General features: G+C 40.0%; 1 protein-coding gene across 2 annotated transcripts in view; it reads right to left on the bottom strand.

Annotated features, from left to right (window-relative positions):
• Window positions 1-21,855, bottom strand: part of LOC100542838 (serine/threonine-protein kinase Sgk3) — a 33,132-nt gene extending 11,277 nt beyond the window's left edge. Inside the window, exons 1-7 of one of the 2 annotated variants that reach the window (XM_010708999.2) lie at window positions 21,711-21,855; window positions 17,176-17,267; window positions 14,871-15,076; window positions 10,817-10,900; window positions 9,377-9,449; window positions 6,681-6,756; window positions 1,335-1,422 (exon numbers count right to left, since the gene is read on the bottom strand). In XM_010708999.2, coding sequence (XP_010707301.1) covers window positions 1,335-1,422; window positions 6,681-6,756; window positions 9,377-9,449; window positions 10,817-10,900; window positions 14,871-14,948 — 399 coding nt within the window. In that variant the 5' untranslated portion in view covers window positions 14,949-15,076; window positions 17,176-17,267; window positions 21,711-21,855. The remainder of the gene's footprint in view (window positions 1-1,334; window positions 1,423-6,680; window positions 6,757-9,376; window positions 9,450-10,816; window positions 10,901-14,870; window positions 15,077-17,175; window positions 17,268-21,710) is intronic. The other variant, XM_010708997.2, reaches the window with a different exon arrangement.
• Between the last annotated feature and the right edge of the window lie 6 nt (window positions 21,856-21,861).

Below are 21,861 nucleotides of genomic sequence, written 5' to 3'. Positions count from 1 at the left end.
GAGGAAATCGCCGCCATCTAAGCAACTTTCTCCAATTTGTTTTCAAATAAAAAAGCAGTACTAATACTCTCACTGTGCTTTTGGACTTCATCAGAGAAAATAAACTTCAAGAACAATTTATCTGGAGACGGGCCAGCAGACATCACAAAATCAGCATGCCCACAGAAACAGAGCACACCCTGCTATCAACACTAGATGTGACAACTGCACCACTAATAACCAATCACACAACAGTACTCAGCAGTTTTAGAAAAGTCACCATGCAGTACTGGAGGGATTGGGAAGGGGATCGTTCTTATTCCTGGTCACACATCTTCATCACTTACAGTAACTATGACAGTATTAATTTCCTATTACAGTGTATCATTTCAGCCACTAAGCAGGAGTTCCCCCCTTATCTTGAAATTTGTTATAATGTAATAGACTGTTAATTTTCTATGGAAGCTTTTCACATTATTTAAAGTATCGTTCAAACAAAGAGGAGGAAACCTGTTATCTAAATTAAATTCTGCTGTATGCTCACCATGCTGTCAAGTACTCAAAAAAAAAAAGCAAGGACTGGCATTCTTTAGAAGCGAGACTTTGAAAAAACACAGCACATTGTGTGCTATCCACAGCTGTAAGAGGACTGAATAAAAAGAGAAGTCCTAAGGCCATGAAGTAAACCAGAGAAAATAAACTTAATTATGGCACTTCTGCCTTCCTAGGAAGAATCTCTTTTCAATCAGCACTGTTTCTGAAGACGGTAAATTAACTTTCAGGCAACCCATCTAAACTGCACTTCTGTAGAGGCTTTTCTGACAGAAGAGGCTTGACACCTCAAGTGTTAAATGTGAGCTAAAATTAAATTCAGCAACTTAAAGAAAGATTGCAATTTTTTTTCCTTTCTGAGAATTATACTTCAGAGAATGGCTTGTGTTGGAAGGGATCTTAAAGTTCACCTCGTTCCACCCCCTAATGGCATCTCTCTTTCTTTTAAAGACGAACAAAAAAAAACTCATTCAATTGCCTCTGCTCCTTGCCAGTCATCCTTAGCAAGAGTGCTTGAGGAGACTGAAAAAAACTGACAGCTAAACTATAACTCAATCTGTGCCTCTTCTACTCACAGCAAGTGGGGAAGAAGCAAGAAAAAGCTCATGATCAGGATTACTTCTCTCTGCAGTTTATACTAGACAGGAAAACATCTTACAGCCTGCAGCAGAACAGTTCTGTTTAAAAGATCACAGGAGAGATTTACTGCAAAACCAATTGGTAATCTTCTGTAAGTAATATATTTAAGATTGCTGTCAAGTAGTTAAAATCTAGGAGACTGTTCTGTATCTATGCATTATTACCTTCTGATTACTCCTTTCATCTTCATCTTCAGATGGATCTGACTGGTGTTTCGGGTTATCCATCTGAAGAAATGCTCTGACATCTGGGCTAGAAAGAAGCACAGTTCAATCCATTAGGAAAACAATAACTTGCATGATTTTCAGCCAGAATCATAGAAAAAGAAAGAGTAATGGCTTTGACATAACAGAGTCACTGATTAGAAAGTTTTACACTTACAGTAATTAAGGACTGTATGCAAGAAATGCTTTTACAGAAATTAATTGCTGAGTATGTTACACACAAAATAAAAGATTTTTTTCAACTCACAAAAATGTGAAATGTTGAAGTATACATATGTGAAGACTTCATGAGGGAATGGTCAGTAGGACTGCATTAAAGTAATTATTTGAAGAAAAAGCCCTATCCAAAGCATAAGTTCTAACTAGCCAGCAACCGTAAGTAAATCTATTTGCTTTCAACACCGCCAAAACAAAAGTAAAAACATCAAAAGATCAAGAAATACATGTCCCAAGAGGTTTGTGGTAGTTATGTTCCTGTCCCCATCTGCTTTTAAGTAAAGCATCATGGTTTTGAAATTTCAGTGCACTTTAGCTGGGCATGACAGGACAACATGAGAAATCTTTCCACCTCAAGACAAACTGCTACCCTTCAAGAACTGGTAAGAGAGACTGTAAGATTCCCATTGTACACAGGGACATGCAAGTGAGGCAAAATTAATTCCTAAATGGGCCTCCCTTACAGCTATACACCACTTGAAGAGAAGACTTGAGCCTTTCAAGTTCACTAAAAGGCAGATGGCCTATGCAGGAAGAAATTTCACTTAGATTTCAGAGTTTTTTCAAAAGCTCTCAAGGCAGCTGCAGTTGGGAAACTCTGCATGAGGTATTCAGTACAAGAAAAAAAAAAAGACCCTCAAAACAACCCCACACCTTGCACCATGAAGTTCCTCCTTTAGAGCAACAATATAGGATAGTTTTTATATTAGAAGCAGATACCCTTATTTTGCTATTTTCAGTCTATTTTACCCTCTGCACTTCTGTAAAGCAAGGATCAGAAGTGAGAGATTAGTTAGTTTTGACACTTCTCCAGATAATGTATTTCACGTTAGTGTTACAGAACCTAACTCAGGTCATACACCACTTAATGCTCACAGTCTCCATGATTATGTTCTGTATTCTTAAACCCTGTATGGATGGAACCCAATTTCAGTTTCCATTAGCCTTTCAGGAATGAGACCGTTCACACAATTTCACAACCATTTCAGCTTACTATTCCCAATCTTACATGAACTCTGAATTCCAATCTATTTCAGGGTATGTTTTGTATCTGTAGTCCCAGGAAGAGTAAAATAACTGGTTGGAAATTTACAGTAATATTGACCTAGCAGACAACAAAAGTTTCAGAACCTCTGATTATCATAAAATGAAGAAAACAAAGTTATGGTTAACATTTTTCACTAGACAAGGAATTCCAAAATCTGACCTTAATTACCTTCCCACATTCGTTATTTTGGACAACTGGCTGATTAAGCAGGGCACGTTGCAATACATCTCAAATAGTTACTATAGTAACTTTGTCCATGAGTGAATTCAGAGAAGGAAAAAAAAAAGAAAAAAAAACCACTTTGCGGGGAAAGGCTGCTGAGCAGTTTTGGGTATTCAGCAATTTCTGCAATATGGAGCAGCCAGAGGCACAACTGATCAATGTCACATTGTTCACATCTAATTTCAGAAGCTGTGAAAGACTGCAAAAGTAGTGATTAGATTAAAGCTTAATGGACCCACTTCTCCACCAAGGTTGCAGTGCGACCATTAGCTCAGGTTGCATTAATTCAAAGGATTTTAAAATACATTGAAACTGTTTCTAAAACAACCTCACATATCAAATTAAATGGATAAAAAAAAAGACCAGCATAGGTGGAATGTTCAATGCACACTGTCTTTTTTTTTTTTACCAGTAAGTTGTTTTTCCCTGGACTTTTATGATGGGCTGGACACATTCTGTTTATGCATTATATCTGAAATCCACAAAGAGTCCCAAAGCCCCCCTAAATATAGTCCCCTCAGTGGCTGTACTTCTGTGTCAGTCTTCCCACATAAACACATGCAAGCCATACAAAAAGCGAGGAGAAACATAAACAAGCTCAAAAAGTTGCAAACTTTGAAACACGATGGTAAAATTAATTGGCATCGACAGAACCTAAATGTTTAAAGTATACTCCTTGGTCTTTACAGTTTAACATATAAACCACACACCCTTTTAAAAAGAACGTGAAATGCTGCTATCTTTCTTACATTTAGTGCTCACAACTAACAAATTACCAGCTCCTATCCAGGACAGCAGTCATCAAAGCAGAGGCATTATCAGATCTCCACCCCCTTGGAGATTTGGTTTGTTTTGCGTGCTCTGCATTCTACCCACGAGTGCAAGTTCTCCAACAAATACGGTTAGCTGAGCAAACACTGCTCAAAGCTGGCCCATGTAATTCCCAATTCAGTCTAAGACAAGATTCACCCAGCCCAGTATCCCCCATGACAGGGATGGCTGGTGAAGGATTTTCCTACAACTACAGGGTCTCTCTATTCACTGTACCAGAGTGTAGGTTTTTGTCAGGTTTATTACTGAGCAGAAAGGTTTTATCCTGATACACCATCTAACAAGCAAGACCCAAGAACAAAGTCCACTGAAAGAAAACAAAACAGCACAGAGTTACATGTTTCAGAGAACAATGTAAATACTACCATCATGGACACACTGCATCTGACATTTGTGTTTTTCAATTCAGAGATTCAAGTGCCTTCCCTTCCAGAAATGGGAAGCCACTATGAACTACTCTTCAGCTTTTACTGAAACGGTTTTCCCAAGCAGGACTTAAGAAGTATAAAATCTCAATACCTGTTTTAATGCTTAAAGATTTAGTGGAAGGTGAGCTTCTTTACATTTCTCCGAGAACATACAGCCCCCTAACACTTCCTTGTATGTTACTAAGTTTCTGAGAGTTATTTTACTTAATATCAAATTTATTATTGAAGCAAAACAGTTCAAATGTGTATATGGGCTACCTGTAAAGACTCAGTCACTGTATAGTCCTTAAGTAGTTTCTAGCAGGTTGTGCCAAGACACTCGAAGTCATCAACCTTTGGTATTTCTTTCCTGCTCATATTTATTGGTACACAGAAAAGGCAACAGATGATGTAATTATTAACATGATTTGTTGTAATCTGTGATGCATACAGAAGCATGGCTTTATTTCTGGAGAACTAATATAAAATGTTTTGAGACAATATTTGGTATTTGGACATAGTGACAAGAGAGTTATGCTAAATTAAAAAAAGATCTGAATCTTTTCAATAATTTAACAAAACAGATTAGCTTTTAACACTTAGTTATTCTGCAATGTTTTCTATTCTTTCCCAAAGAACATCAGTGCTATGACTACAAAACTCACAGTACTTCCTTCAGTGGAAAACTATTTCGCCATAAAGCCTTTGTTTCAAAGTTTTTTCCACTTATCAGAATGAACGTATATATGTCATTCTTTTTCTTCCAAAGAAGAAAGGAAGTACATAGTTCAACTTAATCAACATTACACAATTCGCGTGATGGAAAATAAAATCTGATGGCAGACTTCAAACTGCAGCAATATGCTCTGGTATTTTTTTCCTGTGGGAAATGGACAGTTTCATGGATTGTACTGATAGAATAATTAAACAAAGCACATGTAACTCAGAGCTAAAGCCAGAAATAGAATGTTACTGATTTACTAATTCAAGCAACGTAGAAAGCTGCATGGCTTTATCTTAAATTGATTAGGTCTAGGTTGAAACTGAAAGAAAACCGAGGTTTACCCTCAAAATCAGTTCGCACAATTGTACTCCTCCAAAGTTGTAATGCAGAGGAGCTGTTTGTAATTTATCACCACCCCATCGATGGAGGTTATCACACATACAGGTCTTCTGACAAAAGATTTAGCATGGAATCTTATTCATGTGTTTCAGGCAAGTCCCAAGCCACCAAGAGAAGGTGACCAAGCTACTTGGTTAAGATGCTTAAAACAAGTTCTGGAGTACACACATGAACGGCTCTAAGAAAAATTGCAGGATTGTGGGGGTTGGAAGGGAGCTCTGAGGATCATCTACTCCAATCCCCCTGCTAAAAAGTAGATTCCATAGAATAGGTTGCACAGGAACACATCCAGATATGTTATGAGTACTCCAGAGGAGACTCCATAATCCTTCTGAGCAGCCTGTTCCAGTGCTCTGTCACCCTTACAATAATTTCCTCATGTTTGCATGGAACCTCATGTGCCAGTTTGCACCCACTGCCTCTTGTCCTGTCAATGCACACCACTGAAAAGAGCCTAGTCCCATCCACTTGACTCCCACCCTTTAGATATTTATAAGCATTGATAAGACTCCCCCCAGCCTCCTCTCCTCCAGCTCAACAGGCCCAGCTTTCTCAGCCTTTCCTCATACAGGAAATTCTCCAGGCCTTTCATTGTCTTTGTGGCTTTCCACTAGACTCTCTCTGGAAGTTCCCTGTGTTTTTTGAACTGGGGAGCACAGAACTGGACACGGTATTCCAGGTGAAGCCTCACCAGAGCAGAGTAGAGGGGGAGGATCACCTCCCTCGACTTGCTCACCATACTTTTTAAACGCTCCCCAGGATACCATTGGCCTTCTTGGCCACCACCAGGGCATAGTTCTGGCTCATGGCCAACCTGTTGTCCACTAGGACAATCAAGTTCTTCCCTGCAGAGCTGCTATTCAGAAGGTCAGCTCCTAACTTGCTCTTGTTGAACACTGTCAGGTTCCCCCTTGCCCAACTCTCCAGATCTCCCCGGATGGCCCCACAGCCCTGTGGAGGGTCGGCCACTCCTCCCAGTTGTGTATCATCAGCAAACTTGCTGAGGATGAACTCTATCCCTTCATCCAGGTTACCACTGAAGATGTTAAACAGGACCAGAAAAGATGCAGGGAGTGACTCCTACAAGGGCAACACAGTAGCAAGTGACAGAGTTCTCAAACAGTAAAGCTATCAACAGAACAGACACCTGCCCTAGAGGAAGAGAGTTTACATGGGAATCTGCACCCCTTAAATTAATATCAGTTAATTGCAAGGCTATTTCTAGATCAGTTCTGAGAAAAAAACATTTTATACTGTTCTTTAGCCTCTGTGTTTTCCTTAAAGAACAATCATATTAAAGATAATTTATTACACTTAGAAGTACTGACAGGTAAAATAAATTTTCTAGTCAAAAGTACTTAATTCACAATTTTATATTTGACACCTCACAACTTTTAATATAGTCACAACCCTTATAAAACAGAAATGAAATTACTTACTGGTTGCATAGCTCTGGCTGTCTAACTAAGTTTTGAATGAATTCATTCAGTCCTGCTCTTCTCTGTTTAATAAAATCTGGGAAAAAAAAAAGATTAGGAATGATCAGTGAGCTTACAAAAGAAACTTATTTTTAAGTTGAAGATATTTGAGGATTGTGATGCATAACGATTAAAAAGAGCAAAGTGAGAACAGGATTGGTTCAACATATGAAAATCACAAGAACATTCAGGTGAGGTAACACATTTCAGTTCCTCTGTAATGCTACTTTAAAGTGTGATGGGACAGATGGATTTTAAAGCACTTCAAGAGCAATGTGCAGCCACGGTGTGCTAACTCCTGCAACCTTCTTTGCATGGGTGAGCCCCCAGGACCTTATTTCTCTCGGAAAAAAGCCACGGGCAAAACTATCACACAAATCGTGTTTTTACATGAACAGTCCCACCAAACAGCATATTTCCATAACAAATGAAAATGGGAAAGTTGCACAACCATCCAGCAAGCGCTCAGATGTAACCACTAAAAATAATTAGGTAAAATACTTTTCTTTCCACCTTGGACATAATCCCTAACGTTAAATAAATCCTCAGAATCTTTATGATTTTTTTTAAGCAATATGGAAAGATACGCAAGGGATTTGAAATAGGAAAAAAAAAAAGCAAAGAACAGAAGAATCTTGTGTTTCATCATTTGTATCAATCACAAAAAAGTCTTTTTCTTCTAAAAATTAACATGTAAACCTTTCTAAGGTATTCTAATGACATTTTCTGCCATGAGCAGGTTACTTAAAATATTTGGAAAAAAAAACTTGAGAATTTTAATTATTAAGAACATCAGCAGCATAATACCTAAACCTGAATTAGGATGTTAAACAATCCCCCAAAACAGGAGCACAAACGTGCATAAAGATTTTATGTGAGTCACCAGCATCAGCTACTTCTGATGCCGAATGCAGCCAGCCACTCTAAGCCTAGAAACCTGTCCACACTGCTGAAGAAAAAATATCTGCATCAAATCTACTCAAATACACACCATTTTTTTGTTCTGTATTCTGACTGGTTTCTATTATTTCCCTCTGCTCTGTTTTTAAAGTTACGATTGGATTAATTTTGAAATAACCTAAATGATAATAAGAAATGAGGCTTTAGATGATAACGTGTGTTATGATAACGTTTTTAGTAGACTTTGGGAAAAGCATTTTTCAGTTTCACTCTACTATGCTTTTGACTACAATGCACCAGTACAATGCTGAATGCCCACACTGCACATGCAAGAACAGACCAACAAAATACCTTTCCAAAGCTGTAGAATATACCTTATTTCAGAAAAAAGCAGAAACACTGCATCAAAGTTTTAGTAAATTAAGCATTAAGATCAAGAATTATTTAAAAGAGCATCACCCTGCCCTGCAGCAAGAAAAATCTTAAGAACTGTTTTCTCATGCTTCCAGGATTACAGAATACTTGATGGAAATTTAAAGTCTGAGGATTGTGTTCTACATACATAATTTCAATGAAGTTTTAGTCTTCCCTCCGCCTCCCTCCCCATTTTAAATCCAGTTTCCTAAATCTGAATCCAAGAAATCCAATAGGCTGCACAGAAGACCAGAAAGCATGATATTACTAAGTCTTCAGCCAACTCTGAAGTCCCAACGTAGGAGAAAATGAAAGAAGACAAAATAAAACAAGAGGTCTTCTTCAGAAGAAGCCAACAGAGGAAAGCAAACATGAGTAATTGTACACGATTATTTTAAATTAAAAAAAAAAAAAAAGAGAAGGAAGCTTCATGTCAAGGTTTAGATGATTAACAGTAACTGCTAAAAATTAAGATGCTTGAAAGAACTCTTAATGCCAAGGTCAGCCTATCTGGATCCACTGGTACTCCAGCAAAAAGAATATTAAATCTTTAAACAGGTACAAGAGGAGATAACAAACTTAGACTGATCAAATAAACAACCCAGTAGAAGGAGGTTCTCAATGACCATCAGGAAAATCCCTCAGTAAAAAGGTCTGAATTAAAGGTATAAACACACAGAGCAAAGGCCTAGCCTGCCCATTTGCCTTTGTATTTATTCGCCCATGGTGCTGCTTCCATTGATTCACTGCACTTTTAAAAGTGATTTTCCATTAGTATTCTGATGTGGGCAGGGTGAGCTTTATTGGGACCAATCAGTCCTAACTGGATCACACAGTGATCTTATCAAACAGGCTTCCAGAAATGTAACAACAACAGGAAGAATTCCTGTTTCATCTAAACTGTGCAAGAAAACACATTTAGATACGAAGTTCAGAAGCCTTCAAGGATAAATTCCTTTGTTACTTAAATTTTTAGCGGGAAGAAAAGTCACACAAAGCAAATATAAAGTTCAATAGGCATACGTTTAGAAGAGCCTGTAATTTGGCTTTTATGTCTGACAGTTAGAATCTCTCACAATCCTGAATATGACACAGCTGGGAAGAACTATAGCACCCAGTACAAAAGAGGTATCATGCCATTAAGCAACAGTTTGTTCAAAATCGCAAGGAAGAATACCTACCCACGCTAGTTCCTGCTCTTTACTCAAGTATGACTAACCTTTGGTTTAGTCACTGGTTTGAGGATTGCTGCAATACTCATCTAAGATTGCTTCCTGTACGCTGCAACAGACCAAGTCTCAAATAAAGACATTGACAAAACAAGAAACAAGATAATAACTTGCCAGGATCAAAATTATCTCCAAATATTCTTTTAGCTGGAATCTTCAGGTTCATAGTGGGAAATTGCTTCTTTAGCTGGAAATATAACACATAAAACGAAACCGTGCTTAGACTTTTGCTGTGATTTTTACCATCAAAATCATAATTATAGAATCACAGAATGGATTAGGTTGCAAGGGACGTTAAAGATCATCTAGTTCCAACCTACCTGCTATGGGCAGGGCTGGCACCCACCAGGCTGCCCAGGGCCCTATCCAACCTGGCCTTGAATGTCTCCAAGGATGGGGCATTCACAGCTTCTCTGAGCAGACTGTTTCGGTGCCTCACCATTCTCTGAGAACAAAGTTTCCTCCTTATTATCTAGTCTAATTAACTCCTCTCTTTTAGTTTTAAACTGTTCTCTCTTATCCTGTCTCTATCAGACAGTGTAAAAAGTCTGTTTCTCTCCCGTCTATAAGCTCCCCTCAAGTGCTGGAAGGCCACGATGTGGTCCCCTCAGAGCCTTCTCTTCTTCAAGCTGAACAAGTCCAGTTCCCAACCTTTCCTCATAAGAGAGGTGCTCCAGCCCTCTGATCATCTTAGTGGCCTTCCTCTGGACCTGATCCAACAGCTCAACATCTTTCTTGTGTTAGGAAATTCACGCCTGGACGTAGTACTCTAGATGGGGCCTCTCAAGGGCAGAGTAGAGGGGGATAATCACCTCCCTTGCTCTGCTAACCAGGAAACGGCCTTTCAGGCTGCACACTGTTGGTCAAGTCCAGATTTTTGTCCACTAGGATCCCAAGTCCTTGAGAGGGCTATCTCAAGGGGTTCTTCTTCCAGTCCGTTCATGTATACAGGATTGCCCTGACAAGTGCCACACCTCACACTTGGCCTTGCTGAATTTCACTATGTTCTCAAAGGCCCACTTTCGAAGCTGGTCCTGGTCTCTCTGGATGGCATCTCTCTCTTCCTTCCATTGCGTCAAGTGCACCACCCAGCTTGAATCAGCAAATTTGCTGAGGGTACATTTGATCTCACTGCCTGTGTCATTGATAAAGATGCTGAACACTACTGGTCCCAAGATAGACTCTAAAGGACAACACTTGTCACTGGTCTTCACCTGGACATAAAGCATCAACTACAATCCTTTGGCTGTGACCACCCAACCAATTCCATATACAAATACACACTTTGCATGCTTTGACAATTGGTTAATTGGAAATTTCCTTCGCAACATAATGATCCTTGGCAAAGGAACCAATTTTGAGTTTAAAATTCAAACAAATCAAAGTAAAACAAAAAAAGAAAAACAACACCATTTTTTTTCTTTAAACAGGCTCCTACAGTTATTGGATGTTGACTCAAACTCCTCAGTGAGGGCATTAACTGAAAACTTAACACTGGAAACAAGTGTTACTCTGTGTTATCCTGGCACAACGCCATAACCTGATTTTGCTTACCGTATTGTAGAGTTTATCAAACTCTGCATATCGTCTGAAGACAAACCACTCATTTCTGCCAACTGAGACCAACACTTTGTAAACCTACAATAACATAAATACACGTTAACGTCAACAGCAAAGTTTCAGAAAACCTCCCACATTTAATCCCTGGGTGAAAATAAGGCCAGCTTGTTAAGCTTATTGTGTAAACATAGTGGCTGAGCTATGTATTTCTTACAGTAGTCACAAACATCAATCATCAATGCAAAGGATTAGGAGAGCAATCAAGAAAGTCTGGCTGTTTTCAGAAATGACTTTTGCTTACCTGGCGCCTGAAAGAGAAAAAAGCTAATATCAAATATCAAGGAAGTAAAGCATTCAAACACTGAAGATCGCCTTCACTGAAACTTGGGGAGAAAGCGCATATGGATGACAGGTATAAAGAGAATAATTCCTCCCAACATCCTGAATGCATATTATAATCAGGATCCTTGCAGATGGTTGGGAATCTGGACAATACTAAATTCAACTGAAATCATTCTATGATTCTATGAATTCTTCAAAGTGAAAAAAAAATGTTGTTGTGATTGAAATGCAGTTCAGGTTACAGTTCTGGGGTCACGGACGAGCAGCTGGAACCCAACGCAAAATTCAAATCCCATGACATCAGAGGACTCTAGTATCCAGCAAACTGTGGATCCCTGGATTCATGCACCTACTTGATAACTGGATCTCCTATCTGTTTCCCTCTTAAGCAAGCAGTTCATCTTCCATCCCCATCTTCTTGTGCTTCCAGAAAGAGCCCACCTTTTCTTCAAGGAGAAGAGGGACATAGAAAGGAAACAAGTGCAGCAGGCTGCTAATTCCTCACCTAGAAAACTGGGCTGATACCCTGGTGGCCTCCTTTCCTTCTGTTCTGCATCAACAGTTAACCCATGTTTTCACGCTTCTGGGCTCTACTACTACTAGCAGCTACACTTATCCTGACTGCTTCTACAAAGGCAAGAGGAAAAACAAAGCAAAACAAAAAACAAGACAAAAAAAAAAAACCACCAACCATCTAGAGTTGCTCAGAGAATAATGTTTTCAAACTGAATTAAGTCTGAAGCAAAACTTGTCTTAAACAGCTCCTAGAAAACAGAAAAAAATCCATCCAAGCCCTGTAATCTGTGAATAAGTAATACTTTCAAAAATAAAATAAAATAAAATAAAATAAAAAACACAAGACTAAACAAAACTCCTGAAAACATCACCATCACAACCATAATTGCAAACTGTCTTCTCAGATCCAGACTGGACAACTCCCAGCTATTTCTCAATGTGACTTCCTCAAGGAAGAAATCACTGAAATCAAAAGGTTGCAATTCTGTTTTGGTAGCTTACACTGCTAGACTGAATATTCAATTTGTATTAAAAATATGTACTGTGGTAGGATATACATCTTTCACTTTCAAGAAAGCAAGCATTGGGAAAGTATGTAAACTAACTATAGTTTAAAAAAAAAAAAGAAAGACAACAGCCTCCATGAAGCCATACCTTATTACATGTTACTGAAATCTGAAAAGTTTCTCAGATTATATCAGAAAAATTATGATTTCTTAGCGAGTCTGTGTTATGGCTGGAGGAGACAACAGAAGAGGTCAGGGAATACAATTAAGCCTTAGCCATTAAATAACACAGGGATAAAAGCAAAAGAAAGCAGGCCACTATAAAATAAGGACAGAATAGCAGTTAACATAGCCAATGTGTGGCCCAAAATAAGTACTTTGCCACTTTTTAAAAAGAAAAGTGAATGTTGAATCTTCAGGAAAAAAGGCATGACAGTGAACTAGAATGGATATACAAAGAGGCTGGTTACCAGGAATTAAGTGAAAACAAAAATTTCATGGCCTGAACATCAAAAAAAATGTAAATGTGAAATTATTAGCTCCCTTCCCCACTTCACACCCCAAAGGTGTGAATAAACATATCAAATACAGGTAGTATTTATCAAAAAACAAACTGAACGTTCAATTAAGAGGTTATGCAGATGCTCAGTAAGAACCAAGAGCTCATTTCCAAAGGCAAAACTGAGAAGTTTGACTTATTTGTCAGAATAAGGATTCTACAGAGACATGGTTGTTTCTAAAAATGCTTCAGTTAGAGTAAGCATGAGAACTAGACAATGCTCATACTTGCATCCTTTCTGAGCCAACATGAAGCCAACCACAGTAAGGTTTGAGCTACAATTTATCACTTCTATTCGGATCAGTAAGATTCTGGAATAGCCTCTTAATAGAAGCAGTAATTATACGTACTGTAATTGATTAAGTGGTAAAGTTTACACAAAGTAGTCACTCAAAGTCTTTCCTAGCTTTTGTCATTTTAACATTTTCTTTCACCCTAAGGCTTTTTTCCTCCTTAGGGAATTTGTACAGACATTGCCATGAGAAGCAGTCAACTATGACCTACCACAAAGTTGCTCAGAACTAAGTGTTCCCCCCACCCCTCTCACTCCCGTCCAAAAGCAGAACTGACTGCTCCAGTCATTACAACACAGCTACAAAAGAGGCGGCAAAGTGAAAGCACTGACAGACACGCTCTGGAATTCAGTGTTCCTACCACAAAGTTTAGCATGACCCTCACTTCTGTCATCAAATCCCACAACACACCAGGCAACAGTCAAAAGCTTGGTTGTTGAAAGTAGCCCTTGTCACTCTACTCATTATTCCTTGATGCAGAAAGCAGAAAATGCCAAGACAAGGCACACCTCCACACAGCACAAGCTGGGCTGGATCTTTTTTTTTTTTCCTCCTCCCTACACCCAATTTCTGATGTTTCCTACTATTGCTGGTAGTACTTCCCAAAGGGCATGCCCAGATAAAGCACCTACTCAGCTAAGGCTGTCACAAAGATATTTAGGTAAAGTGACATGGAAATCTAGATATTAGTATGTTCCACAGCTGTACCACACTGAGACTTTTTAACAGCAGGACTGTCAGTGCTGAGGCAATAAAACAAACTTGTTTTGCTCAAGTTTCGGCTTTTATTTTTATTTGCTCATTTGAGTTTCACACACATTCAAAGTATTAGTGATGTTCTCTTGTTCCTTTTACCAGCACATTTATGCCTCAACTTACACTCTGACATACTTGAAGATTGAGTATCATTCTTCTCTGAGGAAAAGGGGAAGGAGAGGAGAGGGGGAGGGGTGAGGAAGACAAATAATTAAGTAAATCTTTGTTTTGTTATGTTCTTCAGGCAGCAGTTGAGTCTAAGTATATTTACACTTCACTTCTGAAGAGTGACTAATGCAGAGAAAGAGAGAGACAGAATAAGCTTAGAGGAAGTTGCACAAGAGCAATGAAACAGTTTGAGCTTTTTAAATGAAGGATTATTATGCTGTCTTTGTATACAAACAGACGAGTGCACAAAACTTTGTTTTTCAATCTGCAAGAATCTCCCCACAGAATGGGAGGACTATTTCCAGAAAGAAGGTCAAACTGGGAGACCAAAAAAGAAAGGGAGGGGAACAACAAGGAGTGGAAATAGGAACAGGATAGGAAAAAACTCATAAGCATTACAATCAGAAAACAGGAAGGAAGACTGAGAAATGGTCTTTCAAAAATGTGATGGCTTATGATTTTTTTTCTTTTACACACAAAATATCAAGATGTGATACCTACAAAAAATGGCAATTTCATAAACATATTTTATTCCTTTAAAAAAGGAATGTTTTTATAAAAAATAAATCACTTAGAATGCCGAATTTTCATCTGATTTGGCACTAAAATGTTATACTCACATTTGAAAACTTCCATATTTTATAAGAGAAAACACTGCTATTTGGGGGTGGGTGGAGGGGGAGTATCAGAAATTTGCAAAGTCAAATTGTTTTTGCAGAAAGTAGTTAACCACTGTAAAACATTCACAGCTTCTCACACTGGACTATGGCCAGTACTCACAAGAGCAAGTGAACAGATTTCTGTAAACCTGTTCAAAATAGAAACAAGCTCACTATTGAAAACAAGTAACACTTCCAAGTAGTAATAACCTACACATTTGCCTACAATGCTTATACTCATATACTTACAGTAAACCTTTTTTTCTTCTCTCTGTGTTCATCAGAGCTGGGAATGCTAACACTTGGGCAGCTTTCTTTGAGATCCATTGTATGCGTTCTTCTAGCAAATTCGTTACAGGACGGTGCTTGGGGTGTTGCAATCAGATGCTATCTTCAACGGTATTGATCTAAGACATGCAACTCTTCTTGAGAAAACGTGAATTCCATTATGTAACCTTAAAGTGAACATAAAAAAAGAAAATTAAGTCCAGGAACACTTAACTAGAAGTGCTAAAACCTGTGTGACAACAACTTTTCCTCACAGGATATACACACTTTACTATGCATGTACGCAGACATGCACAAGATTTTGCAAGTTTTCATGCCTTGGTCCTTTGTCATTTTACTGAAATCATTCATGTTCTCTGAGGACTTGAGTGCAACACAAAAGCCTCCTTTATGCATTCTGGAAATAGATTTGGGGTCCCTTGAAGGAATAAAGACAGAACCAAGTGAAATAACAACTAGGTATCAGCTGAGAAAAGCCACTGACGTTACGTTCAGAAGGATTTCTTTAAAAACCAAGTATTTTCAACTGCACGAGGCTGCACCAGAAGGCATTTCAGATTTGCCAGAATGTACTGAGTGGATTAATTATCACATCAGGGCTCAAAGATGACATTAGAAAATTTTTTCATGTGAATTTCAGAGGACACAGGTAGCACCTGTCCTCTTTCACATCTACTCTCTACCTGGCATAGCCTGCGTTTAGCAGAGCAGTTCACTTCCTTACAGAACACAAGAAAGGCAAAAGACCAGAGCATTTGGTGCTAACTGGATGTTCCCCTACAGAGAGAGGAATACTCTCCCCGCCTGGCAGTGAGCACAAGCCAATTGCTTACCAGGCCACACTTCAAGTAACAGGAACTTCAGGAGTGCTGGAGAACACCACTGAAATACCTATACCCCTGTTCAGGCCTGCGCAGCCATCTGAAGTCGTCAGTGAGAGTGGCTCTGCTTCTAGAACACTGCATGTCAGAGTTACAAACATGAGAAAAGTTTAGTGGTTTTTTTTTTTTTCTTTTTAAGTAAGAGGAGGCTACTATTCTCTTTAAAACACCTAGAGGTATTAAAGTGGACTGTGTATTTCATACCATAAACTTTCAAAAACACAAGCTAATCTGAGGTAATTCTGCTATTAGAGAGACACCCATATTTATGTTGGCAAGAAGGCTGAAGCCCCTGGAATTCAGTGAAAAGATGTTCTCGATACCCTGCTAATCACAGTCAGTTGACTATTTTCTTGTTCTCAAAAGCCAGAACACCTCCCTGAGTCAAACTTTCACATTATTATCCCTCCTGTAGTAATTTAAAATTAAGTAATTTTGAAAGTTCAGTATGATGACTTTAAACAAAAAGGAGTGTTTGAAACTACTGTAATCACAGCTGAGTCATAGATGATCCATACTGCAACCAGAGAATAACTTTTTGAGAGTTATAACCAGAGAATGACTTTTTGTTACATCTGTAGTCAGTTCAAGTGTTCTGTTCTTCACTGATCTGGCATTTACAAGGCTGAGCTTTTCTCCTTCCCCTTTTATTGGGCTACAGCACGGTTACTGACCTAAAGTTTCAACTTGGTTTCTCCATTTCTTTGGCAAGCCACTGTTAAAGCCCTTATTACAACAAGGTACAGTTCCCTTTTCACACTAGAACTTCCTTAAGACCCATTCACTCATTTCCCCCACACTATTTTTTAAGATCTAAAGGTTAACTGTACTCTTCTCCACCAATAAGAGGCCCTCTAAAATAGTCAATGGGCGCTGCTTCCAGTCAGCATTTTGCTAAGCTTACACTTCACTAAACACTTATGTCAATCTTCAGCCTCTTCAGATACAGCTCAAGGAACTGCCTTCCTGCTCATCGCTCATCACATAAAGAAAACAGCAAAGCTTTAACAAGAATTAAGAGTTGCCTGACTAATATCATTCAATGTCTTTGTCCTCTTGTAAACTGACCTTCATTCCTAACATGCATGCATTCACTCTCATAATAAAGGCTGTACCTCTCCGATCCCTTTCACCTTTGATTCCTGGTGCCACAGTTCCACCACTACACAAGTAGTGCTACAGATTAAAAGCTGTAGCACAAAGAATATTACTTAGCAGGTTGAGCTGTATTCCAGATCAGAAGCTCAAAGTTCTAGGGGAAACAAAAGGAGGAAGTGTCACCCAGATTAATTCAGGAAGGGTTTATTCATCTTGCTGGGGAGAAAAAAAATAAATCATCTGACAAGTTGAAACTGCAGTGTTCGTGTTTCTTTCTTTGAAGCTACCTGGAAGGTCCCCAGCTGGGATTCTTTTCCTTCCCTGATGCATCTCTTCCGAGTTGTGCCTGGGTCACCAAAGCTACACGGAATTGCCAAGGCTGGAACAAATGCATTATCGGTTAGGCCATTACACTCCAGAATATCACAGCTTTCTTTAAATTCTATTTGTTGTGAGCACACTAGCTCTGAAGAACTCGTCAGAACTGCAGGCCTGCCTGTAGAACTAGGGACAGATTTACCTTAACCTTTTCCATGCTGAATTTTTAGTAGTAGGTAAAACCAGTAGTGCCGTGATAGCTACATGAAAGTCACGAGGAGCAAAGAGACAGCATTCTCACACAGCTCCAAAAAGCACAAACTGCAGTGTCTTGAAGGTTGCCAAATATGGGTAAATATAATAGACACTGTCAGGTGAGAAGTCTCTGCCTCCGGTTATAGCTTTTCTGTAGCTAGGAACAAGCAAACCCTGCCTCTGCTGGCAACAAGCAGAAAGGAGGAGAAGCTTTTTTAAAAAAATAAAGGTCTGTAAAAGAAATATCCTAAAATCATACTTGGGCACTAGATAAAGAGCATGCAGATCATGCAGGACATTAACACCGAAATCAATGCTGTTAAAAACAACTGTGATGAGCTAGAACTTAAGTCACTGCAGTACTGAGGTCTGAAACACGGAAGGCACATACAGATAGACAAGGGAAGAGCAGAAGTCACGCATCCTCCTGGCAAAGTTTCAAGCCTAACCAACAGCTTCACTTCCATTCTCTCCACTGTGGCTGTCCAGCAGCAAGCTCTATTTTCACTGTTTCCTGTAGGAAGCCACAACAATGCCAAATTTCAAGCTGACCCTTGCCTCTGCTGAAATGAGAGCATGGCAATAGCAAAACTGACTCAATATGAACATATATAGCTCTAGACACACAAATGAAGAATTTTCTGAATGTCTCACAAAAAACCCCCTTTGTGCAACCTCATTACAGTTACACGCAACAAGCAAACACTAAGGAGTTTGTGACATACAGCAACTTCCTCTCAACTCCACTCTATGTAAGATAGGCTCCAAACATATCGTAAAACATTTCTGAAGTTTAATCAGACTGTTTTCTTTTTCTAAATGAGAATAACCTGAAGACGATATCAATGCAAAACCAAAGACCTCTCCCTTTGAGCTCATGACTCAGACTCTACCACAACTAGGTTAGGAAGCACCCACTGTCTTCATAGCTGTAGTCAAATTGCCCTAAATGCTTCTGACTAAGGCTGGAATAAAAGAACTATTATATTCACTCCAAGTAATAGAAAGGAAGCAGAGAGAACAGTCAAAAAGCCCAAAAGCCAGCCTTTCTGCAAGCATAATTGGAAGACTCACCAGGATCCATACCCACCTACCAAAACAGAACAGGCATTTCCCTTACACACTAATAATCCACCTGGAAAAAGTTATTTTACTCTAGGACTGAGTCACAAGTAAAACCAGCTGCAGAAAATCCCACCTGAGTGCAACTCCAGCTACAGAACAAACTTAAGAAAACAAAGACACAGGAGAGTCCTATTATTTGCTATAAACATTACTTGACGTCCTCTTACTTTAGAGAGCACCACCTCCAGCACACTTTTCATCACTTCACAGCCTCCACAAATACCTTGATATCAACTTGACATATCACAGGATATTACAGATATTTTGAGAAAGCCAACTTGTTCTCTGCTCTTTATGATGAAAAGGAGTGACCCAACCATTCACCACCAGGAAATGAGATACAAGCTATCCACAACCCAATGCAGAACACAGGGGGAGGAAAGACAGGGACTGTAGGAGACACAAAAGATTCAAAAGCAAAACACAGATCGCTGTTCTTCTCTAAGGAGAGATGGATGCCTAGAAGCTGTTGAATAATCTAGTTCTGAAGGAAACAGGCTGCACACAGGCTACTCTTTCACATACCACACACATACCATTTTGGTATGAAAACACTAGATACCAGCACAGACCTCCAGAAATTAGAAGTGATGAAAAAGGAGAACACTAACCAAAACATTCTGTCCAATCCCTGTCTTATCTTCAAACTCTTTTAAATCAGCCATTGGTATGAAGGAAAGAAAGGCTGCTCACTGTTTACACACCCATCACCTACCTTGCTTGTTAAAAATCCTCAGTAGCAGCAGCATGAAGAGCAAACCACTACTCCACGGCCACTTGGGCAAAGTCCAATTCTACCTGCTATTCTTTTCTACAAGTAGAAAGAAGCAGTGAGCTGAAAACTGAACCAAGGGAATGAAAGCAGTAACTTTTTTCTTCAGTCTACTATTTCCCACCTCCCTACTGCAGTAAAGAACATCCCTTCTCTCTAGCCCACCTCCCAAAATAAGCTCCAGTAAGTTAACAGACATACCTTACACATACAAATACATATCTACATTTACACTTATAAATATGCAGCGTATAATAGATACATAAAATACATACTCTACATAGAAAATAGGATCTATATGCATTCCTCTTCATTACATAACAGAATGCAGATTCTTTGCTGTGGTAAGCAATACCTGAGTAATAAAATGGGCCTAAGCACAACTGCCACCAATAAAAGATGGCTTCTAATCTGCACGTGGGTATATACTAATTTAATCTTTAGCCTGTGTCTACAGTTTGCAAAAAGGTCACAGCGTCTCAGATGGTGACTGACTTACAGCAGGAGCAGACCAAGCAAGACCCAAGCTTGCATTACATATGCTACCTGCACATTTTTGGCATGCTTCCTCGGCTTTCCTACACACCAGGTCCAATTACAGCTAAAGGCAGATGCCTAAGGACAGCACAGACAAGAAGGTGCAGCAGCAGCAGCACAAGCTGCTTCCCAGAAGTCTGGCACACACCGATACCAGCCGCTTGCAACTTGTTCGGTTCTACATAAGAGGGCAGTCAGGCTTCAGTAAACACACAGCAAATAATCCCAGCCTCATGTTGCCCCTTCCACAGCAGATTAAGCTGGAGAAACCCAAATTTCAGTTCCAGATGTACTGCCCTCTGGTTTTTTTTTCTACATGACCTTGAACAGAAGTCCCCAGCTGTTCCCATTTCACTACACAGATAGATCCGGATTCACCTCTGTTTAAGATTTATGTTGTTAGTGTGCATTCAGCACAGAGAAAGTTACTGGAATTTACATACTAAAATTGGCAAAACATCCACACAACAGAGTGTATCAGGATTTACAGAATAATGAAGGATGCAAACCCGAGCCACAGTTCTGAGCAGAGCTCACAACTGCCCAGAACCACGCGGCTGTGGGATGGGGAAAAGGCAACAGTTTAAGCAGCGGAATATTGAAAGACATCGGAGAAAGAGCTTTTAGCACTACCTAAATTACACAGCCAGTTCACCACCATTGATTCCTCATGCTGTGAGCGCAACTATCCCTATGGCATTTTGCAAGAACAGTTTACACACTCCTACAAGTAAACACACACACTGACCTCCTACGTTCTGGAACCACACAGAGTGTTAAGGTGTTCTAACTGTGTGAATGCACAGACACACAGCACACTGGTTTATGCATGTATAACAGAGCTCGGTGCAGTAACGTCAGATGTGGTGAGGCTGTAATTTACAATCAAAGGGGGAAATTAAGGTTGGAAAACAATTTTAAGGCAATTCATCATCACCCCATAACCATAGGGGATGCTTCAGCCTTGAAGTGTCACGGTGGTAAAACAACACTGCTTGTGAAGTTCAACATGCGTACTTCTGACCCAAACAACCACCTCTAAATGTCTTCAGAGGAATAAAGGGGTCTGCTCCCTACCTTTGAGTTACTGGAAATGCCACGCACAGAGCCTGCCCTGACAACATTAACAGGGAACTTTCCAAAATGCTTTCCAAAAGCTCGAAACATTTTTTCCTGAGCTCTCAAGTGTCTTTGGGAAAGCACTCCTCCTCACACACCTCCCCTCTTCGTAATTAAATTGGTATCGCAGTCATTAGAGACATCGATGTGCAGGTTTGCAACTTAAAAAAAAAAAACTTACATCTGAACTATATTTAGACCTCTAGACTGAAAAACCACAAGAGCAGCTATAGGGACACCTTGTTCTTTTAATGTATTAAAAGAATGAGGGAATAAAATACCAGCAGTCTTACGGAGTCAGCCTCATCTCTGAGCGAGGCTGTGAGCACACTGTGCCCGCGCACGAACGGCGTTACACAGCAGCAGCCCTGCGATACTCACAGGATCCCTCAGGGCCCATTAGCGGGACAGAAGCAGAGCAGCTCAGTATTTCTAAGAGCTGCTGCAGAAGACACGTTCACATCAGTACGAAGACAAACAGGCGAGCTGTCAGAACGGCCGCAGCCTTCGCACGTTACCGTAACTAGCCTGCTAGCAATCGCAGCCCTCGCGGGTACGCGGAGCCCCCGACCCGGTGCCACCTTACGCATAGCAGCGCCCGGCTCCAACTCCGCTCCCCGCAGCGCCACGGAATCACAACCGCCCGGCCCGGGAGCAGGGAGCCCTCCGTCCCCCAGAACGCCGCCAGCTGCTCACCTTCCCGGACTCGTCCTCAGCCCCGGAGGCACTGCGGCTCTCGGTTGGCTCTCCAGGCAGCGTTTCGCTTTCCTCCGCTTCACGCCCGCTTTAGGAATGCCGCCGGCGAACACACAGTCGCACACGAGCGCGTTTCGGTTCCAACGGCGGA

The sequence above is a fragment of the Meleagris gallopavo genome, chromosome 3, assembly GCF_000146605.3.
Source record: "Meleagris gallopavo isolate NT-WF06-2002-E0010 breed Aviagen turkey brand Nicholas breeding stock chromosome 3, Turkey_5.1, whole genome shotgun sequence".
Taxonomy (NCBI): Eukaryota; Metazoa; Chordata; class Aves; order Galliformes; family Phasianidae; genus Meleagris; species Meleagris gallopavo.
Note: the sequence above shows the minus strand (reverse complement) of the source record. Positions and strands in the feature narration are given on the sequence as shown.